The 19,288-nt window shown below is 51.3% G+C and overlaps 1 protein-coding gene across 1 annotated transcript; it reads left to right on the forward strand.

Annotated features, from left to right (window-relative positions):
- On the forward strand, positions 1-3,769 carry PTMS (parathymosin). The gene is made up of 5 exons (XM_058825372.1): positions 1-318; positions 1,105-1,176; positions 1,866-1,947; positions 2,097-2,161; positions 2,800-3,769. The coding sequence occupies exons 1-5, from the start codon at positions 271-273 to the stop codon at positions 2,848-2,850; spliced, it is 318 nt and encodes a 105-aa protein (XP_058681355.1). The 5' UTR covers positions 1-270; the 3' UTR covers positions 2,851-3,769.
- Positions 3,770-19,288: the final 15,519 nt, after the last annotated feature.

A 19,288-nucleotide genomic window follows, 5' to 3' on the forward strand; every position in this document is an offset into this window, starting at 1 on the left:
TCCCTCTCCCCTCCCTCCTCCGCCTCCCGTCCCTCTCTCCTCCCTCCCCAGGTCCCTCCTTCCCTCGTCACCGGCGCTGTATAAATCCCCTGCCCCGGCGGATCCCCCCACCGCGGGAGACCCTGGTACTTTGGCCCCCGGGGCGGGATCCTGCCGCCGCCTGCGGACCGCTGGGACTTTGCGCTCCCGCCGCTGACCCCTTCTCGCTCTCGCCCTCCCTCCCGCGCACGCTTCCCACCGGCCTCTTCCCTTCGCAACCGGGGGGCCAGGATGTCGGAAAAACGCGTTGAGGAGGCACCGGCGGAGCTGAGCGCTAAGGTGAGACACCTCCCTCCCCTCCCGCTCCCCTCTGCCCACCCTGGCAACCGGCGGCGCTCCCGGCGGGAGGGGAGGGGAGGGGAGGGAGCGGGCTCGGCGGGGGAAGGGGGCGGGGGGGCCGGGGGCTCCGTGAGGTGCCCGGGCGGCGGGGGGCGCGCGCGGCCCCTTCGCGCGCCGCCCGGCCAATGGGGGGGCGGGGGCGGGGCGGGGGGGGCCCCGAGGGCCCTCGCGCCCCCCGCCCCGCCCCCGCCCCCCATTGGCCGTGCGGCGCGAGCGCGCGCTGGGTTCGGCTCCGCTCGGCGCCGCTCGGAGCGGGGTCGGCGGGAGGGGGAGGGCGGGAAGCGGTGTCACGGCGGAGCAGGGCGAAAGTTGTGTGGACACAAAGCAAAGCGCGGGCCCTCGGGTGGCGGGGGAAGGAGGAGGGAGGGGTGGAATGGAGAGAGAGAGAGAGGTCCGGAAACGCCTCGATCCTACGGGCAAGGTTGCCTTTTTTTTTTTTTTTTTTTCTTTTTGGTAATAAATCGTTAAAACTCTTCCGTGCCACTTCTGGTTTCCACACGCGTGTGCGGGCTAAAAGTAGCTGTGACGCGCGTTCGCTGCGCTGTTTTCCTTTGTCAGGCGGGCGGATTTAACGCCTAATATGTCTCCTCCTCGCCCGCTATGCCGACTCTCCTTCCAGCCTTCTTTGTCTAGGCATCCCCGTCCTTTATTCTTTTATTGCCGCTGACCGCCGGAATGTTGTTGGTTTTCCTCCCCCCTTCCCCCCGCACCTCGTTTCATATCTAGGAAAGGAAAGAAAAGAAGGAAAAACTGGAAGAGAAAGCAGTCCACAAAGAAAAGAAGAAGGAGATAGTAGAGGTGAGGCTCTTCTGAGGGACGGATTTGGTGACGTTGGGGAGGTTTTTGTGCTCGCCGTGGGCAGCAATTAGGAAGGGAATGCGGGAGATGAAGAAAGAGGGCAGGCCAAGGGAGATCCACATAGAGGTAAAGGGAGAGTAGTGAGCTCCTGGATAATTGTGGAGAATGAACCTTGAAGGACTTGGTGTAGTCAGCACAGCTCATCGGGGAGAAAAAAGGTCAGAGAAGGGAACGGAGCTGAGAACAAGTGGGAGAATGTGGCACGGGAGATGTGCACCCCGGGATACCCCAGTGGGCGCCGGACCACAGGGAGCATGTGTTGGAGAAGGTGGGGGAGGAGCAGTGAGGAGAGGCACAGATTGATGGAGGTCGGCAGGGATCTGGGAGCAGATGTACCATGAGCCTCGGCTAAGTCATTAGCCTGTAATCAGAGAGATGCTGCGGTTGCTGGGAGGGATGGCAGCAGCTCATCGGGATGTGAGGCAAGGAGCTTCGTGTTGCTGGGCATGGACTGGAAGGATGGGCTTTGTGAAGGAGGGCTGCTGGGAATAACGGTGTCGGAGCAACAATGCACTCAAATGCATACCTGGAGTGGCTGGAGCTCTGGAATTTGTTGTGCTTGTAGCAAAGAGCACGTGGAAATGTCATCCTGGCACTAATTTCTGCTCTGACCGGTTTGTTTCATTCAGGATGAGGAGAACGGAGCTGACGAGGATGATGAAGAGAATCCCGATGATGTGGATGAAGACGAAGGTGGTGATGAGGAGGAAGGTAGGGAAAATTAAAGGAATAGGAGGCCATGGAGGAATAAAGGATTGTGGAGGGAAATTCTCTCTCTGATCCCTCTTGACTGTGAGATTACATTTCCTTAAATGCTGCTTCAGTTTAACCCGTGATTTTCCTTTCTTGCTTGTGCTTAGAAGCAGATGAGAATGGGCAGGAGCAGGATGGCCACGCAGAGAAACGATCTGCAGAGGAGGAGAAGGTGAGCAGTAGTGTGAGAATAATGGAGGGGAGAGGGAATGGGGCTACTTGCTGCTTGTTGATCAAATCCATGTGGATGCTGCTGCTGAGAATCTCAAATAGGCCTCGGGCCTCACTGCTTCAGGAGCAGATAGGTAAACAAATCTGATCTGGGAAGGAGATTGTAAATCACTGGATGCTCCTTGTAGGATCCAGGTCCTTCCACCAGCACCAGTGGTGCTGAGAAAGTGAAAGAGTCGAGGTGCTGGAGGTTGTGCTTGGCAGTGGCCTCTGGATTACCTGTGACCTCTGGGCTTCAGGCCAGGAGGTGGACTTGTAAGGGTGTGGTGACTGAAGGGTCTGATCTTCCACATAAGGGCAGACCCTGAGGTCTTTCTGGAGTGGTGTGAGCCTCGGCTTCTTACACCTCCTGGAAGTAACAGCATGGGCGTGGTGTCCCTCTGGATGGAACTGTCCATATCTTAACCAGCTGTGTCAGGCACTCCAGGGTGCTTTAGAGGGGAGTGGATTTGGGGTGGGCCTAACAGAGATTTCCATATGGAGGAAAGAGCAGCAGTTAACAATTCTGTGGAGAAATAATGTACCTTGGGGTGGTGACTGGTGGTAACTCCTTCTTCTTCCTCTCTGTGGCTGATGCAGGATGAAGTGGATCCAAAGAGACAGAAGACAGAAAATGGCTCTAAAGCTTGAGTCCTCCCCTCCCATCTCCCCTGTTCCGTCCATCTCTCCTCCTCCATTCCAGCCTGTGCTTGCACTGCCCGTTAGCCTCTGGCTTCACACAATCTCAGATGAGGAAAGATTAGAAACGCTCTCAGACGGGGAAGACAGCAGTTTCCTTCTCACCCAAAGACCTGGCCCGTCCATGACATCATTCCCCAGCTGAATTATCCCCGTCCCTGCATCCCTTCACTGCACCCCACCTCCCAGTGCTCCTCCTCCCTCAAGAATCTCATGGTTTCCTGGGCACACAACCTCGCCAGGCGCTTCATGTGGCAAAGCCCCTCCGGTCCCCTTGTCACCTGTCCCCTTGTCACCTGCCCGCCTGTTTTTGTCACTGGTGTGAGATTCTTGAGCGCTCCCGCCCCCCGGCCCTGCTGCCCGAGCTCCTCCCTGCGCCAGGAGGTGTGGGCACAGATCTCTCTCATGGTGCGTTCCCCGGTCCCAGGCCTCTTCTCATCCTGCAGCTTTCCCGCTGAACCCTGAGAGACAAAGAATATTACAAGCAAATAATGGTTCTATTAAGCAACACATGGAGACAGGATTTATTTTAAGCTTTTCTTTTTTTTTTTTCCAAGTTTACATGACAGCAAGCTGGCCCTCGTGAATTTTTTGGAAGATAAGGGTTGCTTTTATATATGAATTTCATCTGAGCTGTGTATTTTTTTAATTTGGAGGCTTTTTTAAAACAAATCAAGAGACACACAATTGGGGACCAAACTTGATTTCCATTTTTTCCCTTTCAGATTTTTCTTGTGACCATTTTTTGTAAATTAACGGCAATATAGCCACAGCGTTTTCTATGGCACAGACATCACGAGAATGATAGATATAAATATATATATTGTTTTCAACAAGCACTGTAAATAAAAGCGTTTAAAAATGTTTCAAACCGCTGGTTGTGCGTGGCTGTGCGTTCTCATCCTGCGGGGCTCGGTGGGAGTTGTGGGCAGAGGGGGTGGCCAGCCGGCAGCGGGTGCGGAGGGGAGATGGAGGTGATCCAGAGGCGTGTGTTGGGTGTTTGGGGCCCCTTGTTGGGATCCTGCGAGGGCACGGCACAGACGCAGGATGAAGCTCCAGGGCTGTCCTGAGTCTCTGGAAGCGCTGCTGGGCAGCAGGTTTGGGAAGGGAAGGGAGCTGTGGCTGCAGCCCTGCCCTGGCTGCCTCCCGGCGTGACTCACCCGGCTCCGGCCGCGGCGAGGGGAGCGCTCCGAGCGGCGGCAGCTCCGCTTCTGTCCCGCCTTTGGCTGCCTTGGGGCGAGCTGTCAAGCGTTTGTCTTTTTATCGGAGCAGACCTTTAGAGCTGCCGTTCGTGTTTCTCCTCTTTGAACCCGCGCTTTGGCAGCCGCGCAAGAAGCCACCGGGAGCTGTAAATAATCCCAACTTTTGTGTCGGCGTCAGCGGCTTTGTGCTGCTCCGGCTGCGGATCGGCCTCTGCGAGCGACAGCGCTCGCTCGTCTCCAGAGGGGCAGAGCATCCGCCGGCATTCTCTCCCGGAGCGGGGCTGGGCACAGAGACAGGGCTGCTGCCAAGCCCCGCTGCCCGTGGGGTCACCCTGCATCCCGCAGCCCGTTCCCGCAGGAGCTGCAGCCAGCGGCGGCTCCTTGTCCCGGGAGCCGCGGAGCGAGAGCAGCTCCTGCTGCCTGCCAGGGACCCGCTCCGCCCCTGCCTGCTCCCACCGGGATCCATGGGCTGCTCCAGCCCAGGAGTGACCGCACTGTCCCTGCTCCCGCCGGGATCCATGGGATCCATGGGCTGCTCCAGCCCAGGAGTGACCGCATTGTCCCTGCTCCCGCCGGGATCCGTGGGATCCATGGGCTGCTCCAGCCCGCGCGTACCTCGGAGCCGCGCCGGTGCCATTTGGTATGCCCGGCGTTCCTTCATTAAAAAAAAAAATAAAATTGCAGATTCTAGTCTCTGCTCCAGATTTGGGCAAGTCCTCAGGACTTCCCCAAACTTTCTGCTTGGCAGCCAGCTTTTACTGCTCGGCGCTGAAGCCGAATTATCAGCGGGTGATAGCATCTCTGCACAGGCAGATTGGGGTTTTCAAACTTCCTCCCCACCACTCGTGCAGCGCCTGGCTGGGGGTAGTGAAAAATGTGGTTGCTAATGAGAAGTTATGGAGGCATAATTCCATCTCTGCTTCCTATGTGGATGCAGCAGCAGTACCACCGGCTCTATCCAGGCAGTCATCCAGAAGGAAGTGGGGCAGCAGCTGATTGTTAGGCCAGCACTAGCAATGTGAGCCTTCCTTTCCTCTGAGGGAAATACTGCAGGACAGAGGGAAGTGACAAAGGGCTGCCAGACAGCTTCTCTGTGTCTCTATGGGCCCCTTGATTCCCCAGTTTCTACTATTTCTTGCACCTAATGCATTTTTATTGAACACCTTTGTCATTGTCTGTGCATAGTTAGAAGATACAGCTAGAGATACACAAATAAAAAAAAATCTGCTTTGGGGTTTTTTTTTCATATTGGTGACTTGCAGAGCATCATCTCTGACTTGAGGTGAGGGCTACAGATAACACAGAAAATCACAGAGTTTCTTCCCGTCCTGTAGATCCACGAAGATCCATGCTGAATCCAATGGTATTTTGGCTGACAGACTGAGCCCAGTAAGCAGTGGCACAGGTTTCCAGAAGCAGTTGAGGATGCAGGGCTTTGCACTGTGCCTCATTTCCAGCCTGCCTGTATGCTTGGTGTGTGTCAGAGCCTGCAGGTTTATCCATCTTTCAGCCTACTTCTTCTCCCACAATGAGATCAGTTGAGTGGTGCTGGTGTCAGCAGGGTAAGAACAAAGCCTGTGTTCACCAGTGATTCCCCAGAAATGATGAAGCCTTTTCGGGGCCTTATTCGCCTTCCTCGTCCCTGTGCTAATTCTCCGCTCATTTCGTTTAATTCCTGTGGCCATCTGTTAACCTCATCAGCTGGGGCAGAACTCCCTCAGCCGTCCCCTCCTTGCTTCCCATGGAACCTGCTGCGAGCTCACAGCAGAGCTGCTCCTGCCAGCCAAGCAGCACCGGAGATTTCCTTCTTCCTCCTCCTCCTCCTCCTCCTCCTCCAGGTCTGCTTGCTTTGAGGGAATTGTGGAGGAGTCGCAGCCGCGCTCTTGCAGGCTCTGCTAAACTTCCCTCCAGAGTGACAATTTCTGCTTCTGATGGCCCCTAGGTGTGGTCAGGAAAAGCAAACGCTGGCACCGTGCAGAGAGCAGGTAGAGCCACCTGTGAGGAGGTCTTAGCTGGGTCCCTGTCCCTGGATGAGCGAGTGACCCCTTGCTCCTTGGCAGGGGTCACTGGACAGGTGGGACCTGGGCCCACCAGAGTGATGAACAAGCCTCCTGAGGGCTGCTGTGGTTGTGAAAGGGGTGCCAAACCTCTGGGGACAGCTCTGGCTGCTGCAGGTGACCAACAACGCTGCCTTGTTGGCTGAATAAAACCAGATGTAGCTCTGGGATCAGCTCTGAGTGACCAAGAGAGTTGGGGATCTTGAGATGTCCTTCTCCACCTACCAATTTCTGTGATACGTGAAGAAATAGAGGGCTGCCGTTGAAAATGTGAGCTGAGTCTGAAGATATTCTGAAGTGCTGAGCCCAGAGATGAATGCTCTTTGTATCTTATAGCTATCACCTTCTCGTTTCCCCTTAGGCAAATGATCCCCTCTGCCCAGCTTCTGTGTCTTTCACACCAGTTTTAACTCAATAGATGATACAAGACTGGAATAATCAAAACCATCACACGGGCAGAGCTGTGAACCCTCCTTCAGACCTGGAAAAAGTGAGCCCTCCAGCACTGCTGGTCTGGGAGGAAAACCCTTCTTGCTTCAGGAAAGTCCACAATCACCTTGTTGCTCTAGCTTTAAAAATCCAGTGAATACCAATTATTCCTCCTCTCCCCCTGGGATCAGGGGTTCCTTAGTCCCTCTGGTTAGGGGACACATTGCTCTGCCAGGTCCCAAATGCCATATGGGAAGCTGAAAGCACTCTCCTTCCCAGATCCTTGGGAAGCCTGTGTACTTTTCCCTCCCACCTCTCTCCCTTATTTCAGACACAGAGTCAAAGACAGCCCTGCTCGTGGCTGCTCCAGTCTGCTGTCTCAGGGAAGGAGTCTGTGCTTGCATGTGTGGGCTCAGGCTCAGGACACATTGCAGATGTCTCCTCAGTGGGTGAATTTGGGGTTTCCTTCTGTGCTGAGCTGACCCCAGCTGGACCCCAGAAATCCACCAAAGCTGCTGTAATGCTCCCCTCCTCAACAGGATGGGGGATAGAAAATACAGTAAAGGCTCATGCCAAGGAAGCTTCATGGGTCAAGATAAGGCCAGGGAGAGATCATTCACCAATTACTGTCACAGGCAAACCAGGCCTGACTTGGGGAAAATTTAATTTAATTTATTAATAACCAGATCAGAACAGGATGATGAGAAAATAAAGCCAAATCTTAAAACACCTTCCTCTCACCCCTCCTTTCTTCCTGGGCTCACTTTCACTCCAAATTTTCTCCATTTCCTCCCCTCCAGCAGTGCAGGGATTTGCAGCCAGTTCATCACACACAATTTCTCACAGAAACCACCCCTGGAGCCCCTCCATGACTAAAACCTTGCCATGCAAACCCAGTACTATTTCCTGGTGAGCTTTTATGGTTTTAGCACAGCCTGGAGAGCCACAGGAATGAGGACAGACCCAAGGTCTCCAAGTGTTCAAGGATCTCAGCCACACAGCATAGGCCCAGCGTGGTGCCACCAAGCACAGCTTTGCTCTTGAGGGAGGCATTTCTTATTAGACACAGAAGAAGGTGCTTTCCTGTCTCAGAAGAGCACACAACTCCTGTGTGTGCTCTGGGTGACATCTGACTGGTGCTGCTTGTCACCAGGGGCTGTGGGAGCTGCACATTCTATACATCTCTGGTGCTTTTTGAAATGGCATTTATTGCTCCCATTCTCTACCAAGTATCTTAAACTCTGCATCTCAAAGCATCCAGGTCAGCCTCTCCAATGTCCTGTCTGGGTTCAAGGTGCTTTATTCTCAGTTCAGTCCCTTCAGCCAGGCAGTGGTTTATGTCAGCAGGGTGTTTGCTACATGTCCTGCAGTGAAGGATCTTGTCCCTAAGTACAAAGTGTTACCAGGGCTCCCTGCATCCAAGACAGAAGATCCTGCAGCCAGTAAAAGGTGTAAGATGTAGCAAAAAAAGCCAGTTTCCAGAGCCCTGTGATTACCTGTGTCTCCCAGTACCTCACTGGCAGCTCAGGTGGAATCATGGCCTAGACTTTCCCAGGTCTTAGAACAAACAATCCATGCATCATTTTAGGATGCATTTACTAGGCTGCACAATTTGTAATGAAAACTTTCAAAGCCCCTTGCCTGAAGCATCCTTGAGCAGCACAAAAAGGTCTTTGCTGGACAGCACTTCCCAGCATAGGCCCAGCACAACCCCAGGTAGGCTTGTCCATCAGCACACCAGAAAACTTATACCTGGTTGCTTTTTTCTTTTGGGGAGTTTCTTGGTGTACTTATAAATATTTTCCTGTGTCAGATCCAGTTTTGAAAAGAGCTGAAGCTGTTGAATGTGGCTCCAACAAACCTCCTGAGCTTCCAGGACAGCAGCATGGTAAATACAGACCCAGATTTGAGCTGGGAATTTGATGTTTCTTCACAAGGTAAATTTCACAGAAGATTCAGTGGGGATGTTTGGAAAAGCCAGCCTTGTAATTCAAATGAGTCAGGAGGTTTCGCTCATAACTAAAGAAAATACAGACTGCTTCAGGGTCTGTGAATCCCTTTCCATAGCTGTGGCAATAAGCATTCTGCTATGGCATTGCTAATGGTGTGCCTTGCTGACTCTAGTTCCTCACTGGGAGAGGATCCTCTTGCGCCTCAGTTTCTCTATGCTTTAAAGGGCTTGCAGATCAAATCCTGACTCCAGATCAAATTTCCCATCTGTGGCAGGATCCCTCTAGGTATTCCCAGTATCCCCCAGGGCTGGTTATGCTTTTCCTTCCAAGCCCACAGATGGGATTCCAGGCTGCAGACAGGAAGGAGGACGGGGTGTCACAGGGTTGGGACAGAGAGGTGACACCTGTGGTGTCCCAGGTGCTGCACAGCAGGACACCCTAGTGCTGCACATGTTCTTATCCTTGAGGACTCCGGAGTGACCCCCAGCAGGACCAAGTCCTCCTGCCTGAACTTGGGGCACAAAGGCTGAACCAAATCTCTTTTCCCAAGCTGAATGTGAAAAATGCATGTATTTTATGATTGGCTTTTCGCAAATATTAAAATGAATATTATATGTGTTGTGTTAGAAAGTAATGCTGTATTAATTCTCTTAAGTACTGTGTTAAATATAGTTTTAGGCCATAAAAAATGTTAAAATAGAAACTGTGCTATGTAAGATGCTTTGTTTAACAGAAAGGACTTGCAGCAAGATAGCAGCCACAGGACACCTAAATCTTTCAGAGAAAAAGAATTTAAGAATTTATTGCCCTCTTGTCAGAAGAAGCGAACTTCTTCCCACCTCGAAGGTGCTGTTAGGATTCAGAGGAAGAAGTTGACACTGACCAGACAGAACCCTGTGTTTGAATGGAATTTATGCATCATGTATGAGGTATATGAATATGCAACAGGCTATTGTTTTTAAGGGTTAATCCTTTGTTAACGGGTGTCCTTTTGGGGGCTCATGATGCACAGAAAAAGGTACCTGGACGTCCGTAACTCTTTGTTTTTATTGTGTCATATTGTCCTAATTCAAATTGTCCAAATTGTTATTACTCTAATTGTGTTACTATTCTTTTTAACCATCTTATTACTATTAAACTTTTAAAAAATTTAAAAACAAGTTACTGGCGTTTTTCACACTGAGGCAGAGCAGCAGCCTGGGAGAGCAGGCAGCGCACCCAAACGTGGCTCAGACCTCTCAGCGTGCAGGGCTCACCCCATGTTGCCTTTCTTGCTCCCCTGGGACAGATTTATGCCGGGAGAGGCTCGGCTGGAGCCCTCATGGCGCTCCAAGGGCCCCCTGGTGGCGCCCGGGCCGGCGTGTCCCTGAGCGCAGACTGGAGCTTCACCCCAGCGTCCCTGCACCCGAAATGCCGGCACAGGGCGGGCTGGAGCTGGGAATGGCTCTGCTCACCCACCAGGTGAACATGGAGAGCTGAGAGGTCCCTGTGTGGTCACTCAGGTCAGACTGGTCCTGGCTGCTGTCCCCAGGATGGTTTGAACGCACACAGGTGTCTCTCTGGCTTCAGGAGACACAGTCCTTTCCTTTGCCTGTGGACAGTCCAAGGCAAGCCCAAGGGACCTCACCTAGAAAGACACATATGGATTTTGGACCCTTTCCCAGAAGTGTTCCTTCCCTTATTGCACCCCCTGGGTAGAGGACTGGAGTTTGACTGTCCCACCCTTAGGAGGTAGGGCCTGGTTTCCTCACTGTCCACAGCTTCAGTTCTACATGGCAGCAATAGCATTTTAAAAGTTTTCTGTCCTTTCCACCCTCAGCACATTTTATCATCCACTCAGCAGTGCCCAGTCTATAGGAACATGCCATGGAAGTCATTTTAGTTATTCCCTGTTCTAGTTACACATTCACATTTTTTTCCTCCTCCTCCTTTTAAACCAAAATTTTACCTTGGTCTGTCCTAGAACCCCACGAAGGACCATACTATCAGAAATTGTGCCAGTGGCAGTGAGTGTGTAGCCAGGGGCTGTCAATCCCTGTGGCACTGAGACAAGAAGGCAAGCTTGAAAGAGCATCTCTTGGATCTGTTTCCTCATGAAAACAGCTGCAAGGTGGAATCCCACCCTCAAGAACCTGGGAAGGTCAGATCATCTTCTGACCCTTGAATGAGCATGCCACTTCACTTTGAGGACCCCTGCTTTTTTTATATTGACCCCAAACATTTGTTTTTCAGAGACCAGGAAATGCTGCTGCTCTTGGCTTGGTTTAATTTTTTCCCCCTTTTAAATAACTACACTTGTGCCAGTATGACTGTAGCCTCCTTTTCCATTATTAAGGCTTCTGAACTTTACCTTGGCTCATGGCTGGAGCGTTTTGCCTGTATTTCCTCCTCTGCACAAGCTGATCTGGTTTTACAGTTCAGACAGGGGCCACACAGAGCCCTTGGGGTTAGCAGTTCTTCAGAGTGACTTTTATTTTGACTTAATAAGCAACACACAGGAGAAAATTATAACAATTGAAAAAAAATAAAAGAAAACATAGAAACTCCTGTATCTCCTTCAGGGCTGGAACAAATGAGCCCTCTGAGCACCTGTAGCTAGGGAAAAAACAGGCAGTCCCTGCCAAACTCAGAGGAAAGTCCCCACACCCACATGCCACCACCACCACCTCACTTCATCTGAGTCCAGGAGTTTTCCCTTGCTTTTCCCTGTGCCTTGTGTGCCTCAGCTCAGCAGCCATGCTCATGCATGGTTTCCCTCCAGTGGAGTTTTCTTGCAGAGCAACACAAGCTGGCTTTTAGTTCTGAATGTTGAAAAGGGCATGCACCAACTCTCTGGGAGCCCTTCCAGTCAGGGCTGTGAGTAAGGGAAAATCCTGGAGAAATCTGAGCAGATACTGTTTTATTCTTATAGTGGTGATTGCCTGGCTCAATTTCCTTAATCCTGTGGAGTCCCATATCCTGGGGATGAGCAAGGGATGCCACTGACCATGTTTCATGTTAACATGGTGGTTCACCATCTGCAGGTGGTGAAGAGGCCACAACAAGAGAAACATGCACCTCCTTTCCAGGCAGATTTTGGGGTTTAGTTTGAACCTCTGGTCATCTGTGTGTTCCTCTGCTGGAGTGGAGAGCCTGCCTCCTGCTCACATCTTCTGCTCATGGGAAAAGAATATGAAAGATGGATTGTGCAAGAGTCAGGGACATCCTCAGCTGCCACTCACATCAGGTCAGCATATTTAAAAGCCAGAGAGGAACTGATCCTCCACAAATAACCCCATCTGTGTTTGAACTCATTTGTACTCCTGGCCTCCACATCATCCTCCAACAAGAATTATACAGTCTTTGTGACACATAACATTAATTTTTTTTGTTTGCAGTAAAGTTGCTGCCTGAGCTCACCACCGTTTTCTTCAGATTATGTAGAAGAAATCAAACACCTCAAGTTCATTCATTTCAAAGCAAGATCCCCAGGCTCTCAAGTGAGATTTTTTTTGTACCAATCTTCTAAATCCTTTTCCATTTTTCCACATCCTTTTTCGAAATATGGACACATTCCAGTAACTTGTGCTGTAAACAGAGGTAACACAATCTGTTCACTCTTTGAGATCCCATTTTATACAGCATGTTATCATCCATCTCCCTCCCTGGAGTCTTGTCTTCCCAGGATACTGTATTCTCTTCTGGAAGTGTGATCCACATGCTTGGTTCCTCAACACAGAGCCTTATGTTTGAATTCCAAGTGTGACTTTACCAGGGCTCTTAGGAGGCAGTGGCTTCCCCTGAACCTTGCCAAACAGATGCACCCTGCCAGCAGGGACAGTCACACCTGAAGGACTCTGAAGCCTCCTCACCATGTCTTGGCAGTATAAGACATCCACGGGCATTTGGATGTTGAACAAATCCTGTGGCAGCCCAGCACTGGAAGCTGACATAGTCTGAATTTCCAGGAGACTTTAATCTCCTCAGCAAAGGGTCTGAAGTGTTTACACAGGCCACAAAAGCATTAGCTGTTTTATCTTCTGCTCTCTCACACGCTGTGTAGCTAAAGAGAGTCCTTGGGTCTTTTGTGGCTTTCAGAGGAAAACCTGGCAGAGAAACCTGTCACAGGAGAGAGAATTGCTGCTCAGAGTGTGCTCCTCCTGGAGAATGGGATCTGATGTCTGAAACTTCTTAGAACCAGGAACAATTATAAATGGCACCAAAAAAAAAAAATCAAGCTTAAAACCATGTTTACTCCCTGTCACCTCAATTGCACCCCAGTGATCAACTTTCTAATACTCAGTTTGCTCTCCATTTTGGGAACCCAGATCTCTCATAGTGACACAGGAGACCCCACCCCTCCCTGGAAATTTTCAAGTCCATTCATAGTTCCAGCTCTTTGGTCCCAGCCTCCTCTGAGGGTGAGTAAGGGCCAGCCCTTACACCAGGAAAGCCTGTTCTATGTGCCAGTCCTGTCCCAGCATGGTAATAATGGGGGCACTCAGAGCCAGCCAGGACTCTTGGCAGTGCTGAAGGCAGGAGCTCAGCAAGCAGTGATTATCCACAACTGGGGTGCTCAGGATGCACCTGGGCCAGGCCCTGAGCAGCCCAGTCTAGTGAGAATCACCTGCTGGGAGCAGAGGGGTGGAGTGGGGACCCAGAGGTGCCTTCCCACCTGAATCTCCCTGTGATGCTGTGGCTGACAAACAGGAGGGTTTGTTTGGGTTTGTGGGCCTTTTTCCTGTGGGGCAGTAGGAGACATCCCACAGAAGTACACAGGGTGCTACCTGCCCTGAGGTGCCAGGTGGAGAGGAAACCGAAAGAAAGCTCAGCGGCCAGCACCCTCTGAACTGCAGTCTGGCACACCATCCTGTTAGCCCAGCACAAATGGGTGGTGCTGCAGAGAGGGGCAATCCCATCCTCCCTTCCATCTCTCCTGCTGCCTCTCTTTTGTCAACACTGATGAGCAGCAGAGAATTGATCCAGCTGAAAACTCAGCTATAAAGGAATAAATCCATTTTGATTTACAATGAGCCCTTTCAGTTTAAAAATGCACCATCTCCTTCCCTAGCAATTTTTTGTTCAGAGCCAAGTGGCTGGGGATCACCAAATCAGAGACTTTGTTCTCTTCAGGACTATTCTGGAGCACTGCTGTGCTCTTCCTTGCTGTGCCATCACCCACAGCAACCTTCCCTGTGGCTGTACTCTTCTGCAAATGATTTCTCATAGCATCACATGCTCCTTTAGTTACCCTACACTTTCCATATCTAGCTTTCCCACTAAGAAAGGAACAGCATATTCACTATTTATGAAATGTTTGCCTGCAGCTTCCAGAGATGCAGTGCACCATGGGCTCCTGTTCTCCTGCCACCATGCACCATGAAAACACTGCACATGGATCACATCTACTTTTCACAGCTCCTCAGGACACACATGGAGCTAAGCCCAGCGCCAGACCCCTCTGAGCCCTGAGCAGCAGCATCTGAGACATGACCAAGGTGCCTCTGCTCTGTTGGAGAGAGCCATGGTGCTGCCCAGAGCAGGGCCCAGAAAGGGTCTGAGCCCCAGGAGCAGAAGGCACATCCTTTTGTGGTGATTTTTCTCTGAGGGAATTCCATACTCTCAATTGAGAGAAACAGCAGCAATGGGAATATGAGCCTGGAATATGTGGATCAAACTTTCTCTCTTGGCTTCAGGAGAAATTTATTGTTCCCCCAGATCTGCTGCTGGGTCTTAAGGCCAGCAGACACAACCCACATCTGTTCTGGAGGTCCCACAGGCCAAAACATCTCCAGGAAAAGCAGTTGTACAGTCTCCCTGCAAACTGTGAAGAGACTGAAAACCAAAGAGGCCACACCTGAGAAGGGGATGTTTTGCAGTCTGTTGAGGGAATGTGGGTGCCCTGGTTTCACTGCATGTCCAGCATCAGCCCCAGAGCCTGTCCTGACACCACCTTGCCACCACATGTTGAGCTCCTGGGTACCTCTTTGCGCTTAAGAGAACCCACTGCAGCCCTGGCATGTTTGGGAGGCTGTTGCATGTTTTTCCATTGCATTAAAAGCATTAAAAGCATGAATGCTGCAATGACAGATGAGTCAAAATGTAACCCAGCCTGCTGCATGGATTTTTGTAGTTAATCCACCTCACCCTCTGTGTTGCAAAACACAGGGGCTGTGGCATCAAAGACATCACTTAACTAGATACTGGCCAAGGCACTGATGAGCCATCACCATCTCCACAGGTAATTTTGGGCAACTGAAGGGGATCCTGCAGCATCCCATCTTTCCTGCAGGAAGGGTCTTTTGGAAGAGAATAGTTTCACACTTCTCCACAGCGAATGCTGGCCAGATTCAAGTTGCCAGCTGCCAAACATGCCCATGAGTGCTGCAGATTCTCTTCAGTAATTAAATTACCAGAATTTTTTTTAGCAGAAATGCAGCCCACAGCTTCAGCCAGCACCTCCCAGTGCTGCTCCTGATTTTCTAATTCAGATTTCTCTGGGATATTCAGCTGTCTGCTGAGGATTGTCATACAAAGGGTGCTTGCCTATAGCACTGCAGAAAGAGGCTGCAGATTTGTCCAAAAACCCCATAAAGCTACCATTCCTGAATGTGTTCCTGTGGGATTCTGGGAAGCAGGCCACTGCTGGACTCTCTTCAGCAGCATATCAGAGACCTGGGGTGACTCAGGCACTGCCCATCCAGCACACCCTCTAAAAACCTGAAAAAACCTTTTTCAGAAAATCCTCCAAGCCAGTCACTCTTCCTACTCCAAGAACTTCTGCAGGGCACATTTTGGTTTCACCCAGACCTGCTGAGTGCTGTGAACTTTCTCCTTTCCAATCCTCTTCTCCTCGCTCCTTTTTGGCACCCTCACCCGGGATGAATGGATCCCTCTGACATGTGGTATATCCCGCCCCTAGGGGGATAATTTGCTGCTTCCAGGCATCACGGAGGGACAGAAGGAAGACTGGAGCAGCCACTTCCTCCCTCAAAAAAGGAAGTTTGTGCCCACCCTCAACTTAATCTCACACATAGAACGCATCTCAGGTTGGTGCCTTGGTGGAAACCACCGTGGCTCTCTGTGTGGGTGGAATGGCTGGCATCCCTCTACCCCAAGAGTGCTATTTCGATGCCCCTCTGCCCCAGGGGTGCTATTTTGGTGCCCCTCTGCCCCAGGGGTGCTGTTTTGATGTGTTTCCCCACTCTGCATTTCACACAAAGCCTGCAAAGACGTGGGCACTGCCTCTTTCTGTTTCAGCACTCTGCTGCAGCAGGGTGGTGGCCTGGGGACCTCTGCGTCTGTCCCCAGTGCCCAGAGAGGGGCAGCTCCACTCCTTCCCCTCTGCAGCTGACCTCAGATGTCTTTTAGCTCCCTAAGCTCCCCAGGCAGTGCCAGAAGTCTTGCAGTTAATCCCAGCCTGATCCCTGGATCCCTGCTGCCCGTGCAGGCGCCTGTTGAGTACCAACCTGCCCAGCAGCTCTTGCTCACACCACGTCCCTGTCAGACTTTCCCTTCTGTTTCCCCAGGTGTGGCTGCTTTCTGTTTACAGTCCCTTGCCATGGAGTTATTAGTTATCTCTTATTAGTAAGTGACTTGTTTTTGCTTGCTGTGTTTGCTTTTGCGCTGGGCAAACAGCAGTCAGGAGGTTTTACAGGAGCTCCTTCTGCGGGGTGCTCTATCTCAGGAACACCCAGGCCAGCTGATAACCCACAGCGTGGTTCCTTACATCAGCTATAGCCTGCAAATAAATTCTGCAGCACCGCACAAAGTCAGCATAAAGCAGAAGATTGTGACCAGCTTCACACTTGATGCTGCAAGAACCAAAACGAGAAAGTGGAATGTCTCAGAGGAAAATATGGTACCACAGCAACCTGGAAACACAACCAAAAATTCCTTCAGCGACACTAACTCGATGATACTGCAGAACAATGTTTTCTACTCTTATTTTTCTTGGTCAGGGTGGTTTGCATCTGTAAGACATGCCAAGACAGACAAGAAAAGTCATGTATTAAGGTCACGCACAAGGTGTCTGCTTGTGGGAATTCAGGACATCTCTCTGGCTGTCCTGGATTGCCAGGACCCTGCCAGGGGGCTCAGAGACCCTGGCACAGAGTCCAGGATGCCTGTGAGTTTGATTGTGACCCATGGAGCAAATTACCAACCTTATATGAAGATCTGCAAGCCATGAAAGTCTAAGTGGAATAATAATTAGTTTGTCACAGGGTGAAAAATAGATTTTTTTGGGGTTTTTAGAATGGGGGTTCAGGGGGCAAGATGGAGGGATCTGGGCGTGTCCAGCCTTTCTCCTTCTTCTTCTTGGCCTCCATCTTCTGCTGTGATGTTGGCACTTTTAGATTGGTTTAGAGTAGAAGTTCACTGTCTAACATAGGTGATAGGTATTGGAAAGTTATTGTAAACATTGTACATGTAGTTTTTAGTATAAAAAGATAACACCACCTCTGAGGGGGCAAAGTGCCTCTGACTGTCCTGCTGAGCGGACCTCAGCAGGTGAGGAGAAAGAATTTTATAGATAAGATACAATAAACAACCTTGAGACCGAGAACTGAAGAGCTCTGACTCCTTTTTCGACTGCCAGGCTGGGAAAAGCGATTTTCTAACACATCTTGAGGTTACTCTGACCAGCTAGGGCTCTGAGATCTGCTCTGGGTGCGCCTGGCCGGAGCTCCTAGCGCCTGGCACTGCTCCTGAAGGAGCATTTGGTGAGCTGGGCTCTGTCCCCCTGCCCCTGGCACTCCCGCGTAGCCTGCCTGTCATTTCTCATGGCTCTGCAGCGTCCCACAGGTGCCTGGCAGCCTCCCAGCCCAGGGGACTCACACGGGCACTTCTGGGAAGAGGTTCCCATGCTGATGTTGCTCCGGTCACTGCTATCTCTGTGCCGATGTCCTGTTCTGGGAGATGACGAAAATGCCACTCGAGGAGTCAGCAGTTAAAGTGGGTTGTTAGGTAGAAACGTCACCGTGGCTCTGCTAAAGATAGCCTGGTGCTGAGTAAAAAAGTGCCTCCAAAACCTTCATTTCACAACGTGCTCACTCAGCACAATGAGCCCCAGATGTCCCCCCAGTGCCAGGCAATGCCCAGCATTTTCCAGGGCTGTCCATCAGTCCCTCGGGACTGCCTCTGAGGATGGAAGAACATCCTCTCCTTTGCTGGTCCTTACAAGGGACAAGCTTTTCCCATTCCACTCAGGATGGTCTGGGGGGTGAGAGGGGGACAGTGCCAGGGTGCCAAGGCTACCAGTGCAGGGAGGGCTGAAACGAAGGGGAGAGCAGTGAGCTTGGTGTGTCCCCTGGAAAAAGCCAGGAGAGGGGGAGCAGAGGCTGCTGGACTGTGGAGCCCTACGTGTCTCCCCACCACAGTTCAGCTCCCTCCTCTCTCTCTCTCTCAATTTCTCTCTCTCTCTCTCTCTCGTCTGCACCCACACACTCACACCATTCTTGCGCTGCTGATTCAAGGGAAAGAGAACTTGATGTTTTCTGCCTGAACTGGTCACCACAAACTGTTTTTCTTGAACAGGAGGAAAAAACACCTCCTGACAACTGTCACAAGTTCTCCCCCATCTTCACTTGTCTCCTCTTCTCTCATGCCATCCCCATGGCAGTGTCACACAAGAGGGCATGAAGGGCCATGCAGAGCAGCCCTCAGGGGCATGGAGGCACACAAGGCCACACCTGAACACCAGCCCCACTGCTCAGGAGGCTGAGGAGCCACGTGGGATGAAAGACCTGAGAGCTGTCCCTACAACAGAGCTCTGCTGAGGGAAAGCAAAGCACTGGCTCGCTTTTATCTTCCACCTCCACCACACAGCTGAGGAAAACCAGAGAGCAAATAAGAATTCCTTCTACAGTCAAGAGCAGCCACTATGAGTCACCTCCCTTCCCTCAGCCTCAGAAAAAGCCCAAGCCCTTGGTGGATGAGCCACCAAGGGGCTTGGCTGTCTGACACTCATCACAAAGAGCTGATAACCTGAAAGAGTCAGAGCCAGTGGGTAGCTGGAAACTGTGAACCACAACAGTGGGGGTTCTTTGAGACAAAGAGGGGGCCCAGGATGAGGCACGTGGATGGAAATGTATTGTCCTGTGCAAAGGTCAGCAGCTGCATGGGGGCCAGGATGAGCCCCCTCAGCACATGAGCTCGAGTGGGTTTCCCCCAGAGCTGCAGGAGCAGGAGGCTTCCTTCCTCACGCTCCTCACAGTGCCACAGCACGCAGCTCATCTTTTCAGAGCCTTTTGTTCCCCTTTGGATGCTCCCCTCTGCCTCCTTGGACCACCTCAGGTGTGTCCCATACCATGCCTGGACTCTAGGTTGATGAGTCACATGTGTCCTGGTTGGAGCTTAGCATGGAGCATTAGCCTTTCCTCACGCTGCCTGTCAACTGACCAATGAGAAAAAGCCAAGAAGTCAGCACATTGGAAAGATTAAAGAAGGGGGAAAAAATTATAATAATAAGAAAACCAACAAAAGAAAGAACAGCAGAAAAAAAAGACCAACATGTTCTCAAAAGCCCTGAAAGAATTAGAGAGAACCTGTAAGAGACGGGAAGATCAAACCAAAAAAGGCAAGAGATGAAAGAAAAACATGAAGGGTACTTGCTGGGAAGTGTCTTCTACACTTTTTCCACTGGCTATATAGAAGCGAAACGTGTTAGAAAAACAACAGCGACCCAGAGAATTTCCACTAAAAGATGCTTAGAGCAGTGTCGCTGGTCCCTCCCTCTCTGCCCTCACGTGCCTCGGGCTCTGCTGCTTTC

This window comes from Ammospiza caudacuta, chromosome 2, assembly GCF_027887145.1.
Source record: "Ammospiza caudacuta isolate bAmmCau1 chromosome 2, bAmmCau1.pri, whole genome shotgun sequence".
In the NCBI taxonomy this organism is placed as follows: domain Eukaryota; kingdom Metazoa; phylum Chordata; class Aves; order Passeriformes; family Passerellidae; genus Ammospiza; species Ammospiza caudacuta.

Bases quoted from the DNA above. Each gene is read 5' to 3' on its own strand.
- PTMS (XM_058825372.1), top strand. From the start codon at position 271: ATGTCGGAAAAACGCGTTGAGGAGGCACCGGCGGAGCTGAGCGCTAAG. The intron at 319-1,104 runs GTGAGACACCTC...TTTCATATCTAG, and splicing joins CGGCGGAGCTGAGCGCTAAG to GAAAGGAAAGAAAAGAAGGA. The intron at 1,948-2,096 runs GTAGGGAAAATT...GCTTGTGCTTAG, and splicing joins AGGTGGTGATGAGGAGGAAG to AAGCAGATGAGAATGGGCAG.